Source organism: Bos indicus, chromosome 2, assembly GCF_029378745.1.
Source record: "Bos indicus isolate NIAB-ARS_2022 breed Sahiwal x Tharparkar chromosome 2, NIAB-ARS_B.indTharparkar_mat_pri_1.0, whole genome shotgun sequence".
NCBI lineage: Eukaryota > Metazoa > Chordata > Mammalia > Artiodactyla > Bovidae > Bos > Bos indicus.
This window is the reverse complement of record NC_091761.1, coordinates 26812170-26826274: the sequence shown is the minus strand read 5'-3', so window position 1 is coordinate 26826274 and position 14105 is coordinate 26812170. Positions and strand designations below refer to the sequence as shown.

The window sequence follows — 14105 nt, the reverse complement described above, 5'->3', positions numbered from 1 at the left end:
TGTCTTCATACACAAAATGGAAAACTGGTTTTATCTGATAAGGTGTTCCAGATATCTGTTGTTTCTGCAACTCCACATCTGTTCACCATTCTCCTGGGAGCCTCACCTCATTTTCCCTCTGGGGTCTAGACTTCAGTCTGTGACTTCAAAGATCAAGCATGTGACTCAAGTCTAAGCCAGAGGCACATTACATATCCCTGGATATAGTGACTGGTTCTCCAATGAGCTTATGACCTAAGAGGAGTCCCTGAATGCAATTGAGACTTTTGCAGAGTATAATTAAAACAAAACTTACTCTTTTCCATTGGACATAACATTAAAGGATATGATGCCAGAGAAGAACATGCTAGAGAACACAGTCATCTCAGAACCAGGAGATAGAGAAACCAATCCACATGAAGTAGGCTGAGTGCCCAACTATACTAGGTTAAACCAAATTGCCAAATTTGACTGCTTCTGACCTAGGAACAACAATCCCATATGCTGCTGCTGCTAAGTCACGTCAGTCGTGTCCGACTCTGTGTGACCCCAGAGACAGCAGCCCACCAGGCTCCCCCGTCCCTGGGATTCTCCAGGCAAGAACACTGGAGTGGGTTGCTATTTCCTTCTCCAATGCATGAGAGTGAAAAGTGAAAGTGAAGTCGCTCAGTCGTGTCCGACTCTTAGCGACCCCATGGACTGCAGCCTATCAGGCTCCTCCGTCCAACAATCCCATATGGTTCAACCTAATAGCTTTATCTTTTCAATTATATATTTCAATACTCCTTCCTTTTGGCTTCAAGCAGTTTAACTGAGTTTTCTGTCATTTACAAACATGAGAATTCAGACTAATGTGTAAAGTTGCTGTAGCCAATAAAGCACTGTGTCAAAGATGCACAAGAAAATCATTTAAAGATCCCTTGTACTAAAAAGGGGGCAGGGGGAGACACCAAGATACAATATCTTCTCCACAAGTTTATAAAAAGTTAAATTCTTGAAAAGGGCAGTCATGATGGATAGAAATACATGAGACCTCACAGTCTAAAAAGCATTTCACACTTTTCTCAGGTAACTGGCATAACTACCCTATGAGGTAAACATGTGTCCATTTTATAGATAAAACCAACCCAGAGCAGTTGAGTATGTTGTAATGAATTTACATTCATTACAAATCCAGATCCTCTAATCCCCAAATTCACACTTTTTCTACTGTGTCTCACAATGCTAAGATGGTCAAGAAATCAATTAGGAAACATTTGTACAGGCCCTTTATAAACATGGGAAGCATCAAAGCATCTCTGACATTTCAAAACATCTATCAATCTGATCATTCTAAAAGCAGCCCAAAACACTGAGGCTGGAATGTGTCAAATCTAATATTGGTGAAATCCTAGCCAGAGTTATTAGGAACTAGAAAATGACTATCTCAGAATCGTAAACACAAAGTTGCAGCCCATTTTAACTGTGGAATCTAGACTCCTCTTTTCAGTTCTCATCATCCTTAACCTTTCTGTTATATTGATACTGCTGTCTTACTAGCACACCGTAAGCTAAGCTAAGCTAAGTCACTTTAGTCGTGTCCGACTCTGTGCGACCCCATAGACAGCAGCCCACCAGGCTTCCCCATCCCTGGGATTCTCCAGGCAAGAACACTGGAGTGGGTTGCCATTTCCTTCTCCAGTGCATGAAAGTGAAAAATGAAAGCGAAGTCGCTCAGTCGTGTCCGACTCTTTGCGACCCCATGGACTGCAGCCTACCAGGCTCGTAGATGCTTATTAATAAATATTTGTGGATTGCCACAGACACGACTGGAGTGACTTCATTTTCACTTTTCACTTTCCTGCATTGGAGAAGGAAATGGCAACCCACTCCAGTGTTCTTGCCTGGTGAATCCCAGGGACAGGGGAGCCTGGTGGGCTGCCATCTATGGGGTCGCACAGAGTCGGACACGACTGAAGTGACTTAGCAGCCACAGTGTAATGATTTTTTAAATTTCTCAAGACCACAAAATTAATGGACTATAACTATTAATATGTGAATTATATCAACTCTTCAGAAATGTGCTCTGATGGTCCACAATTTTTAAAAAATGGATCCAGAGGCACAGACTTTGGGAGTTCTGGGTCAAGCTAAAAACACATGGTTATATTAATCTATCATAAGATTCAGCTTAGGCCTGAGACTGGTGACCCACCCAACTAAAGATTCGCCCAAGATCATCTTTTCATCATACTTTGCCTCAACTGGTAAGTCAGGATCAACACAAAAGGAATCTAGAGATCTCAACATGGGGACATTTAGAGGACATGCATCTAAAGGTCTTGTGGAAGAATGAGGAGTCTCAGGTTCAGACCCTGGCTCGATCAATGTCCTTTAGGTGGGGCACTTAACTCCACTCTTTCACTCCATTCAGTCTACCTCCAGCGTTTAGTTGCTGCTAAGTCGCTTCAGTCCGACTGTGCGACCCGTAGACGGCAGCCCACCAGGCTCCCCCGTCCCTGGGATCCTCCAGGCAAGAACTCTGGAGTGGGTTGCCATTTCCTTCTCCACCAGGATTTAGTTACTTAACTATAAAATAATGCCAAGCAGTCCAAGTGATATATCTAAAGGTTATAAAAGTTTATATTAAAATAGGGCAGGGACAGGAAGTTTAAGCAGAAGCCCCAAAGACTGGCAAGGAAGAACTTCAGTAAGAGAAAGAAAAGCCAATTGCTGTGAAATAAAAGCAGCAGCAGATAATAGAGACTTGACAGAACCAAAATGTTGCCTGTTTGCTATTGGCCACACAACCCTTCTAAGCATATAAACTGTACCCAAAGATGTAATTGTCATAAAACCTGATCCTATTAAGGGCACAATCAAACTTCTATTGGATGAAAGAGTATCATTGTCCTGAGAAACCATAACATTTTCTGAAAAACTTCAAATCACGTCCTGGAATCTGGGAATTCTTCAGAGAAATGTTAGGTGGAAAATACTTAAAGATATTCTCATGTGCATTTTGAAATTAGAAATATGATCAGTAAGCAAGAAAAGGTATTATGAATCAAAGTAATAAAAAGAGCTATTAGTTTATGATCATTGTCTACAATGCCTTACACCATGCTAAGGCACACTTACCACTTTATGTTCATAAAATGTCACAGAATAGATTCTCCCATTATCATACCAGTTTTACAGATAAGCAATCTGAGCCATGCAAAGTTAAAGGACTTTCCCAAGGTCACACAGCTAGAATGAGGTGAAGCCATTGCTTCAGGCTCTCCACATTTTTTAAAAAGCATTATGCAAAATAGAGGGCAGTGCAAATAATTTCTAGCCACAGATATGCAATATTTTTTAAAAGACTAACTGCAAAACACTTTCCAGTTTCTAATGATATGAAGTTTGCAGGATGATCTTACCTAAAATAAGGGCATTTACAATGTCATCATACTTCTTCATCTATGTCAAAAATCAATACAACAGGAATCTAGAAATCTTAAACCCCCAGGTTGACAATATTCAGAGGACATGTATGTAAAAATGATCAACTGGGAAGACTGAGAGTGAGGATAGAAACCTGCAAAGAGTTTCTGGAAATATCAAGTTATGAGCAGCAAGCAAATTCTACAGTATGTGGCAAAGACTTGCAAAAAGTCCCTTGGCTTCTTTAGTAACTTCACAAGTGGACAGAAACTAAGGGGGTATGACATTTCTAGTACAAAAGAGCCATATACTAGAGCAGTTTAGTTAAAGCCTCTGGTATCAGAATCTCTGGGAATTGTCTCACAGTGATTTTCTAGCCATATGACCTTAAGGAAGTTAACTGGTCTATGTCTTCATTTCCCATCTGTAAAATAGAAACAGTAAGAGTGCTTACTTAAAAAGAGGCGTGATAAAGACTAAATTTCAACAAGTGTAAAATACTTAGAACAGGGCCTGCCACATAAAAGTATATGATATATACGATATCGTATGCTATATACTATACATATTATGTGATTATTATTATAGAATGAAAGGTAGATGGGTCTAAACTACCAAGAAGAGTAAGTACAGGTTATTTGATGACTAAGACATTAACACAGGGATGAAAACATCTGTTTGGGTTGTATGTGGATAACCCAGATGTATCCCAGTTTAACCCAGACAAGGTTTCCTTTTGCCAGGCACTTACAGGAACATATAGTAAAACTTGTGGCTATATTTAGGACAAACCCTCCACAATAATAATAAATTCTCTTTCTCTGTTACCAACCCTGAGAAAAGGTTTTCGAAGTTATAATTATTAACGTTCTCTTCCTGCCTCCCCTCCTTTTCCAAAGAGTTTTACACGACCAGTGAGGTTTGTTGGCGTTTCCAAACTTCTTCCCAGGAAGTCTGCAATGTGTACTGTTAGGAGTTGCTGTATAATTACTTAGTTGATTCCCTCTAAGGAGCTTACTCTAAGAATTGAGGAAAGAAAGCAGATTAACCATCTGAATACATGCCACTGGCCCATCCCCTCTCTCTGCCATAAATGGGGGCTTCTGCAGTCCCCACTCTTCAACCCTAATATGTGATCCAGGAAAATCAATGTATTGCTTTGGCTAATCCTACAACAATAGGGGTTTCATTTTCATTGTAGGGCAATTAAGTTGTCCGAGAAGGAAGGAGCGGGAGGAAGGGGTGGTGGGGGAGAGGGTGGTCTCCCGTCCCCACAGACAGATTAGTCCCCCTGGAGGCAGCAGCGTCCGCTCTGTCTGTCTGGTGGTCGGTCACACGCAGCTCTTCGCTGCTACCTAGCAACGCAAAGCCAGGGAGAGAGCTCGCTTGTTCCCCTGCCTCCTCGCCTCTCCCATTCATCCCTAGCTTCCTCTCTCTCTCCTTCTCCCCGACCTCAGCCCCCGATCTCTCTCTTTCCCCTCCTTCTCTCCCTTTTACTCTCTATTTGTCTTCTCTCCTCCTCCCCTCTTATTCTTGTTATTCTCTCCCCTACTCCCTCCTCCTCTTTCCCTCGCCTCCGTTCCTGTAAAAAACTAAAAGTCTCCCGACAACTTGAGAGAAGTTTACAGCGCTTCATCCCAGAAACTTTCTCCATTCGAGCCCTCAAAACTCCGGCCGCGCAGACGAGCCCCATTCATCAACACAAAAGCCTCCACTTCCCGGCTGGAAAGGGAAACCCTTCAAGAAAATGCTGCAGCGTATCAGCCGCTCTCTCGGCCAATCCCACCTCCCGGCCTTATCTCGGCTAGTGAATGATCTTTATCGAGATGCGGTCTCTTGGGGGTCACGGCGAGACCAAGTTTCGCTGCTGCAGAAAGGCGGGGTGCTCGAGCCCGCAGCCTGGGCGCGCGAAGGGATTCCCGGGCGGGGCGCTGCAGGTGGAAAACTGCGCACAGAGCAGCGCGGAAGACCGCTTGGCCCCGGAGAGAAGAAACCAGCGCGGGGAGCAAGCTGCGGACTCACGAGGAGAGTAGCAAAGTACCTTCCAGGAGGGTTGGGACAAACCTCCGTGGGAACAAAGGCAGGGTCCTTGTGGGGTGTGCTGTCACCGAAACCGCAGGGGCTGCTTTCTCAAGTTTGGGACAGCTCACTGCCGGGGCGGGCGAAGGAGGGGCGCTCCTGCCGGCCCCACGCAGGGCAACCTGAGGGCCCCACAGGGAGCTGTCCGGCGGCCTCCCGCTCCTGGCCTTTGCCGGCCGCAGCCCCCTCCGCTCGCCCGCGGACCCGACCCTGCCGCAGCCAGGGAAGTCCCGCACTCGGCGCGGAGGTCGGACCGGTGGGCGCTTACCTCCGCCACTGGCCGGCGCCAGGCAGGCGGCGAAAGCCAGCAGCAGCGTGCACGCTGCCGCCGCCGCCCAGCGCTCCATCCCAGCGACTGTCCGGGTCCTCGGCCTCGCCGTTCCTTCCCCGGGAGGTGGGCGCGCGTCGCACTCGGCACTGCAGCGCCTCCACTGGGGAGCGCTCTTTCAGGGCCGCACCTCTGCGGGCTCCTAGTGGCAGAAAGCCGGGACCCGCGCCTGAGGAATCGCGTTTTCTACCGGCGCCAGTCCCCACCCTCCAGACCGTGCATAAAGCCCTTTAGACCCGCCCGCCCCGGAACTAGCCTGCGGGAATCCCGCGGGGCAGGCCCCCTGCCGCCCGGCCCGCCCCCTGCACTTTGCAGCTGCGAGAGGAGTCGGGACCCGAACACACGCGTGCACTCTCACGCAGGCACTCCTACAGACACAGCCGCGCGCGCACACGCGCCCGCTCACACGTGCACGCACACTTCCCAGGTACACACGCTCATTCATACGCGCACACACGCTCATCACCGTCACACGCTCACACTGACACGATCACACGCGGGCAGGATTGGCCTCCGCACAGAAGTTGGCTAGGCGGTCCACACGGATGTCGGCTACCTATACAGTTTTTGAAAAGGGAAAACAAGAGGAGGAGGAGGAGGGAAGGGGAAAGAGGAATGGAGAGCTTGCTCGATCGAGATTTGTGACTATTTTATTCTCTAGTCTACAATCCTCAAGCTCCCTCAGACACCCGGGTTTCCCCTGTAGAGTTGGGCGCTGAGATGGCGTGCTCTATGTTTTTACGAGTTACGGGGTGAGTGAGATCAATGTTGGGGCGATGGGGGCGCGTCGGATCCTTGTTTAGATTTTCTTAAGCACCACGTCTACAGGTGTCAAGACCAGATCGTGCTTCTTACAAATCTGATCATTTTGAGCAAAACTGAAAGAATGAACGTCTTCTAGACGGTGCAGGTGCCCCTTTATGGGAGGGAGAAACTAAAGGGGTTCAGAGAATCCCGCCACTCCTTTCTTTGGGGGCAGTGTAGCCAGGCTGGTGGGGGCTGGAGGAGGGCGCCCCAAAGAGCACTGTGAGAGAAACTTGAGCATCGTCCTCAGCCGATACGTGGCTCCAGTGCCCACAGAAAGAAGGAGGGTCCGTGCAACCGCTTTCCTGGCCACGTGGAGACCTATGTGAGAAGGAACCGTTTCTAGGCCAGGGGTCACCCCGGAATTTCCTCACCCCGGAGCCAGGCCCTGGTCCTGGAGCCCTTTCAGTCAGGAGCCCTTTCTCTCAGAGGAGCCGTGGCCGTCAAGACGATAGCCCAGCACCCATGTAGTCCCCGACCCAGATACTGCCACCCCTTCTCCCCGAGCCTGGATCTTGAGAGACTCTGTGGAACCCTACTGACCCCAAACAGTCCAGGATTTAGTGGTTGGTGAAGCTTTGAGGGGAGGGGGAAGGGGAAGTAGGTATTATTTTTGAAAGACAAGACGAGAGAAATAGACCCAGATAGAGAAAACTTTGACTTAAAAAGGAGTAAGGTGCGAGCAGGGACGGGAGAGATTTAGCGGCTTTCTTCCCAAGAACTGGAAATCCAGAGTTCTCGGCTCCGACCGAAGTCACTGGGACGCTCTTCGCCTCCCTGCGCAGCGTCGGCGCTGGGCGGCGCCGCGGAGGAGGCAGGATTGGGGACCCGAAGGGCATGGGGGGCTGGGAAGTCAGGGGGACGAGGCGAGCGGGAGGAGGGAGGCGGCGAGGGGGCGAGAAGCTGCACTTTAGTCTCGGTGGGTGATTTATGCCGGTTCCGGGCGGCCGGGGCGATGGTACGAGACCGCGCCGGGGTCAGAGCACTCCGACGCCCGCCGGGGCCGCCCTGCATAGTCAATGAGCGTCCCCGCACCACAATTACAAAGAGCCGCTGCGGGCGCTGGGGAGGCGCGCGCCCCAAGCGGTGCGCTGGTCGGGGCTCCGTCCAGCCCGGGACGCGCGTGGGGTGCTGGAGGTGCGGGAGAGGGAGCGCAGGCGCGATCGGGGGCGAGGGGGCGGGCGTGGGGGCGGTGTTTGTGTCCTTTCTCTGTGTAGCAGCGCGGGCTCCAAACATTCCTTTCTGCACTGAAGGGTTTCCCTCATTGTTGTTGTCTTTGTGCTGCAGTGTTGCCAACTTACTGGAATTCCTGACGTGGTTGCACAGCAGGGCTCAGGCTGACCGTACGAACCAGCTGCGTTTGTGTATGGGGCCGACCCCGCCGTTAATCCCAGAAAAACGCCAGAGAAGGGGGGAAGAATGGAGGGAGGGCTGGAGGGAGGGGAGCAGATGAAGGGGTGGGGATAGAGGATGAGGGACCAATAATGAAACACTGCCTATCAATCCCAACACTGTATGTAAATTCGCACATCCACACTCTTTTCCACTAGAAAACCCCAATTTTTCAGTGCACTACCAAACTCATACCACTTAAAACCAGACATCTTTTTACTGCCTGCACCGTGCGCCAGTTTTTATCTCGGTATCTATACCTGAGAATGCCTGTTGCTAGATTTGGGGGATTAAAACTAAGGACCAGCATCCGGGAAAGCGCAGGCTAGCTCAGTTTTGATTTACGGCAGCACTGTTTCTATGTAATGCAAGTTTCTATATAATGCAAAATTTCTTTATGTTCCACATTTCTCTCTACATCTGTACAAAAAAGACTTTACAGTGCCGTTAACCAAAAGAGGGGAAAGTGCTGAAAAGTGAGATTTATTCTACTAAATTTGTATTCATTGATTTCCAAAGTATATTTTTGACTTCATGCATCTCAATGCCAAACTACTGGAAATATTTTCAAAGCATTTGTTACTATTCTGACTTAACTTCTGCTTCCTGTAGTGGACAGGGAGTGGAAAAACTTCTTGAGTACAGTCCAACTCCAGCTTGCTAATAATCTAACCCAGATTTGCCTCTTGGTGCCACAGAGCTAACTGCTCACTAGACAGTTCCAATCCAATGTCCATAAGAGTTCAAACTTAGCATGATGGAGCCTGAACTATAAACCTTTAGTGTTTCTTATCTTAGTAAGGGGCACCACCATCCACCCCACAGGCCAAGGCTAAAATTGTCATTTTTTTTTTTTTTTTTTAATATTTATTTTGCTGTGATCGGTCTTAATTGCACCATGTGGGATCTTTTTAGTTGTGGCTTCTGAGATCTAGTTCCTCCACCAGGGATCAAACCTGGGCCCCCTGCATTGGGAGCTTGGAGTGCTAGCCACTGGACCACCAGGGAAGTCTGTGAAATTGTTCTTTTTGACCCTTTTCTCTTCTGTACTCCATATACAAGTTCCTCAATCCAATCACTTCTTCTCAAATCAAACTCAACCATTTTTCTCAATCTGGTTGCCAGTAGCACAACTCTCTCACCTGAATTATGGCTAGATCCTTATCATGGAGTCCTTGCTGTCAGTCTGCCCTGTCACATCTATTTTCCATTCCACAAGCAGATGATCAAAGTGATATTTCCACCAGACTAGTGCTTTCAGACAAAGGTAGTTAACTATTAGAGGGTTATGAAATCAACGTAGTAGGTCAGACAAGAATTATTTTCAAATATAACAGAGCAGAATAGAAACTAAAATAACTTTCATATGGAGAGGATATGTGTTGTTTCACAGAACTCTTGTGAAACAGACATTCCACAATGTAAAATATATTTCTTGTTATGCATCTCAGTCAAAAAAGTTTGAAGTATCTCTCCATAAACTACTTATTAATTAGAGTAATAGTAACAAGTTTAGAACCTGGCAGGTGTTTTAATGTGTGTGTGTTGTGTGTTAGTCGCTCAGTTGTGTCCAACTCTTTGTGACCCCATGGACTATAGCCCATCAGGCTCCTCTGTTCATGGGATTCTCCAGGCAGAATACTGGAGTGGATTGCCATTTCTTTCTCCAGGGGATCTTCCTGACCCAGGAATCGAACCCTGGTCACCTACATTGTAGGCAGATTCTTTACCATCTGAGCCACCATTACTTAGGTATGTTAAAGTCAACAGATCAGGAGACAGCCATTGAAAAGACTGTTTATTATACTCACAGATCCCAGAAGAGGGAATACAGGTCAGGACATTGGAACCCATACAGGCAACCGCCAAAGTCATCACTCCGAGAGCAAAAGGAGGGAATTGGGGGCAAGCACTTTTACTGTTTCCACAGGAAGGAACAGGGAATAGATAGGCCAGGTAAGCAGTTTAGGATAGGATAGTTAGTATTTGAACATAATGTCCTCGTATTTGAACATAACACCCTCTGCCCACCCCCACCACCAACTCTGGAGGAGGCAGGAGATCAAGGCAAGGTGAGTCAGGTATATTATTAGGACAAGGTGTATCTAGCAAATGCAGGCAAGGGCAGATGCATCAAGATTACAGAAGCTAGACATAGGGTAAACAAAGCAGATACCACAAGGTATACCTACACAAATGCACAACACAGTCATGAGAAAGCATCAGAAGAATCCAAACAGGGACATACTGAGGGGCTTTTTAGAGATAAGACAATTGAGTGCAATGCACAGGCTTGGGTTGGACTTGGACTAGTGGGGGAAATAGCTCCAAAGGGCATTATTGGGAAAATCAGAGGCATTTTAACATGGACTATAGATTGCATAATAATATCCTATAATGTCTCATACTGGTTGTAAAAGATAATGTCCTTGTTTTGGGGGAACATATCCTAAAATATTTAAAGGTTCAGGAATGGGAATTCCTTGTGGTCCAATGGTTCGGACTCTGTGCCTTCCTTGCTGGGGCTGGGATTCAATCCCTGGTCTGGGAACTAAGATCCCACCTGAGAGACACAGACAAAATATAAATACATCCAGAAACATAATTTCAAAATTTATAAATTAGGAAGAGAGAAAGCGAGCACATGGGCAAAGGGCAATGTCTCTTGCACTACTGCAACATTTCTGTGAGCTTAAAATTATATTAAAATGATTTTTTTTAAGTTTTAAAAACTTTGCATCAACTCAGAAATTCCACAAGGACAATTCTTCTCTTGTCTCCCAGGATTTGCTCCTATTATCCCCTCAGTCTAAAGTATTATTCTCCTACCAATCCTTCCCTTCATCTGGTTAGGTCTTACTCGACTTTCTCAAATTTCCAGTCTCATCTCAAATACCTCTTCTTCCAGGAAGGCTTCCCTAACCACCCCTACTGCCTTAGGAGACTCTTCGATACCCCCTCATAGCTCTCTTGATTTCCCCAGCCCAGCTCTTTGACACACTTGTTGTATTCCCTTAGCCTTGTCAAATTTTTTCACTCTAATGCCAGAGTAATTTTTTTGCAGTCATCCAGACCATATCAGCTTCCCTTGTGGCTCAGCTGGTAAAGAATCTGCCTCCAGTGCAGGAGACCTAGGTTCGATCCCTGGGTTGGAAAGATCCCCTGGAGAAGGGAAAGGCTACCCACTCCAGTATTCTGGCCTGGAGAATTCCATGGACTGTATAATCCAGGGCATCTCAAAGAATTGGACACGACTTCCACAAGACTGTATCAACCACTTGGTCTTAACACTTCAATAGTTTCCCCATTATCACTGGAATAAAATTCAAAGATTTTGCATTGCTACAAGCTCTTGAATGATCTGGCCACTGGCCATCTCGTGACTCTCATGTGACAATCTGTCCACAGCCACATTGGCTTCCACCTGGTTTCGCAAACATACTGTCTGCTTTCCTACCCTTGAGGGTAAAATTAAGGCACCTAAGGGGGATAAGGCAGAGTTTCATGGGGCTATCTAAATTCCTGACAGCACTCCAGGTCTAGTTCCTAACCTAGAATACCCTTAAAATCATCCTCCTTTTCCCTGAGGGAGCTTGAATGGATTTCTGCCCTCTGTAAAACAGAACCAGACCAAAACCATACAAAAGTGCCAAAAAGACACCAGGTATCTCACCTATCAAGCAGTTCCAGTATGCTTGTGATGTAATAATAACTGCCACTCATAAAGAAAGGACATCGTTTGTTTGTTTTTTCCAACTTTGTATTTGCCAGTCTCAGAACTGCAACCTGAGCCATAAGCCATAAGCAGTCCTGAGCCAACACTTTTCCTGATGGGTAACCAGGCCTGGAAAAGCCACAGCAAGACCTAAAAGGACAACTAAGGCAGCAGCCATGACTTCTAAACCAAAGACAGAGATACCAGGTATAATATGACAAGGCAATCCTCTTTCTTTGCAAATATAGTCATAGGGAACATCTTGGCAGAGGTTTAAAGAAACAGTTGAGAATCTAATAAGTCTCACTGATTGAAAAAAAAAAATTCAATAGAATTAGGACTTGCCAGAAAAATTTAGGATTTAAAGACAGGATGGCCGGAAGCCCTGAGAATCAGGTGGGCCTAAGGCAGGCATACATGTTCAGATGGTCATGGCACCACAAGCACCAGTCAAGAGTATGTACAGAGGTACTTGCTTGTTTAGCCTCCCACTTTCAAATTCCTCTCTCTCAGGAGCAATTTCCATAGACAAAAGTCAGTGAAAACGTCTTCCTGGATAATGACTCTTGAGAGCCCAAGACCAATACAATTCCCAAAGTGCATCTCTAATTTCAGGGGTTATGAAAGGGCTGGAGGACCACAGAGACATCTGTGATAAGGAGTACTACGTGCATGAAGAAAGAGCCTGTATAAAGTCAGGATCCATACATCATGCTTCAGGTGAAATCAAGTACGACAGCTATCTCAGTATCACCATTAGACATAATTCCAGTCTTCCATAAACAACTTTGCTTGGAGACCTGCTTCAGAATTCAGCCAGGTTCCCTATTAAGGGACTCTTGAGAGTCCCTTGGATTACAAGGAAATCAAACCAGCCCAACCTAAGGAAATCAACCCTGAATATCTATTGGAATGTCTGATACTGAAGCTGAAGCTCCAATAACTTGTTCACCCGGTGCAAAGAGCCAACTCATTGGAAAAGAGATGGTGGATGGCATCACTGACTCGATGGACATGAGTTTGAGCAAGCTCCAGGATACAGTGAAGATCAAGGAAGCCTGGCATGCAACGGTCCATAGGGTCGCAAAGAGTTGGACATGACTGAGGGACTGAACTGGACTGAAGACAAATCCAACTCCTTTATAGGCTGTTATTGCTATTCAGTTCCTCAGTTATGTCCAACTCTTTGCAACCCCATGGACTGAAGCACGCCAGGTTTCCCTGTCCTTCACTATCTGCTGGAGCTTGCTCAAACTTCATGTCCATCAAGTCGGAAATGCCATTCAACCATCTCATCCTGTGTCGTTCCCTTTCCCTCCTGCCTTCAGTCCTCCCCAACATCAGGGTCTTTTCCAATGAGTCAGTTCTTTGCATCAGGTGTCCAAAGTATTGGAGCTTTGTCTTAGTCAACACCAAATTCTCAGAACTTGACTTGGGATCTGATACATGGCAAGCCAATCAATAAATGTTTGCAGATTAAATAAGTGAACAAATGAAATAAAACAGTATAAGATGCAACTTACTCTGAAGAGATCTTGAGATCTTGCATGCTATTAGAAGCATCCTCAAGGTATATCTGAGTTTTAACCTCTCTAGCTATCCTTGCCTTGAAGGCCTACAATTAAAGTTGCAATCTGAGTTATAAAATGAGCATTATTTCTCTAATGTCCCAGGGGGGTGTGTGCTTAGTTATTCAATCGTGTCCATCTCTTTGCAGACCCACAGACTGTAATCCAGCACACTCCTCTGTCCATGGAATTTTCCAGGCAAGAATACTGCAGTGGGTTGTCATTTCCCACTCCAAAGGATCTTCCTGACCCAAGGATCAAACCTGCATCTCTGGCATCTCCTAAATTGGCAGGTGGATTCTTTACCACTAGTGCCACCTGAGAAGCTGGCAATATTTGCAGGCCTTTTTGGTTGCTGTGGCTTCCCTGCTGACTCAGATGGCAAAGAATCTACCTGGCAATGTGGGAGACCTGAGTTCGATCCCTGGGTCAGGAAGATCCCCTGGAGAAGGGAGTGGCAACCCACTCCAATATTCTTGTCTGGAGAATTCCATGGCCAGAGGAGCCTGGAGGGCTACAGTCCATGGGGTCGCAAAGAGTTGGACATGATTGAGCAACTGATAATTGCACTTTCTTTCACTTAGTTGCTGTAACTGGAAGTTGTACTGTCATCTAGTGGGTAGAAACGAGGGATGTTGCTCAACATCCTACAAGGAACAGGACAAACCTTTCCTTCCACCTTATCCTCTCTCCCATCTCATAACAAAGAATCATCTGCTCTCAAATTTCACTAGTTCAAGGATGAGAAACTCTGAAAGTGCAATCAAAAGGTCTGTAGCAACTAAACCTTGAAAATGGAATTCAGACCTTTAGCTCAAGAACAGAATCAAAA

At 46.4% G+C, this 14105-nt stretch overlaps 1 protein-coding gene across 2 annotated transcripts in view; it reads right to left on the bottom strand.

Moving 5' to 3' along the window:
* Nucleotides 1-6027, bottom strand: part of LRP2 (LDL receptor related protein 2) — a 176816-nt gene extending 170789 nt beyond the window's left edge. Inside the window, exon 1 of one of the 2 annotated variants that reach the window (XM_070803716.1) lies at nucleotides 5735-6027. In XM_070803716.1, coding sequence (XP_070659817.1) covers nucleotides 5735-5813 — 79 coding nt within the window. In that variant the 5' untranslated portion in view covers nucleotides 5814-6027. The remainder of the gene's footprint in view (nucleotides 1-5734) is intronic. The other variant, XM_070803712.1, reaches the window with a different exon arrangement.
* Nucleotides 6028-14105: the final 8078 nt, after the last annotated feature.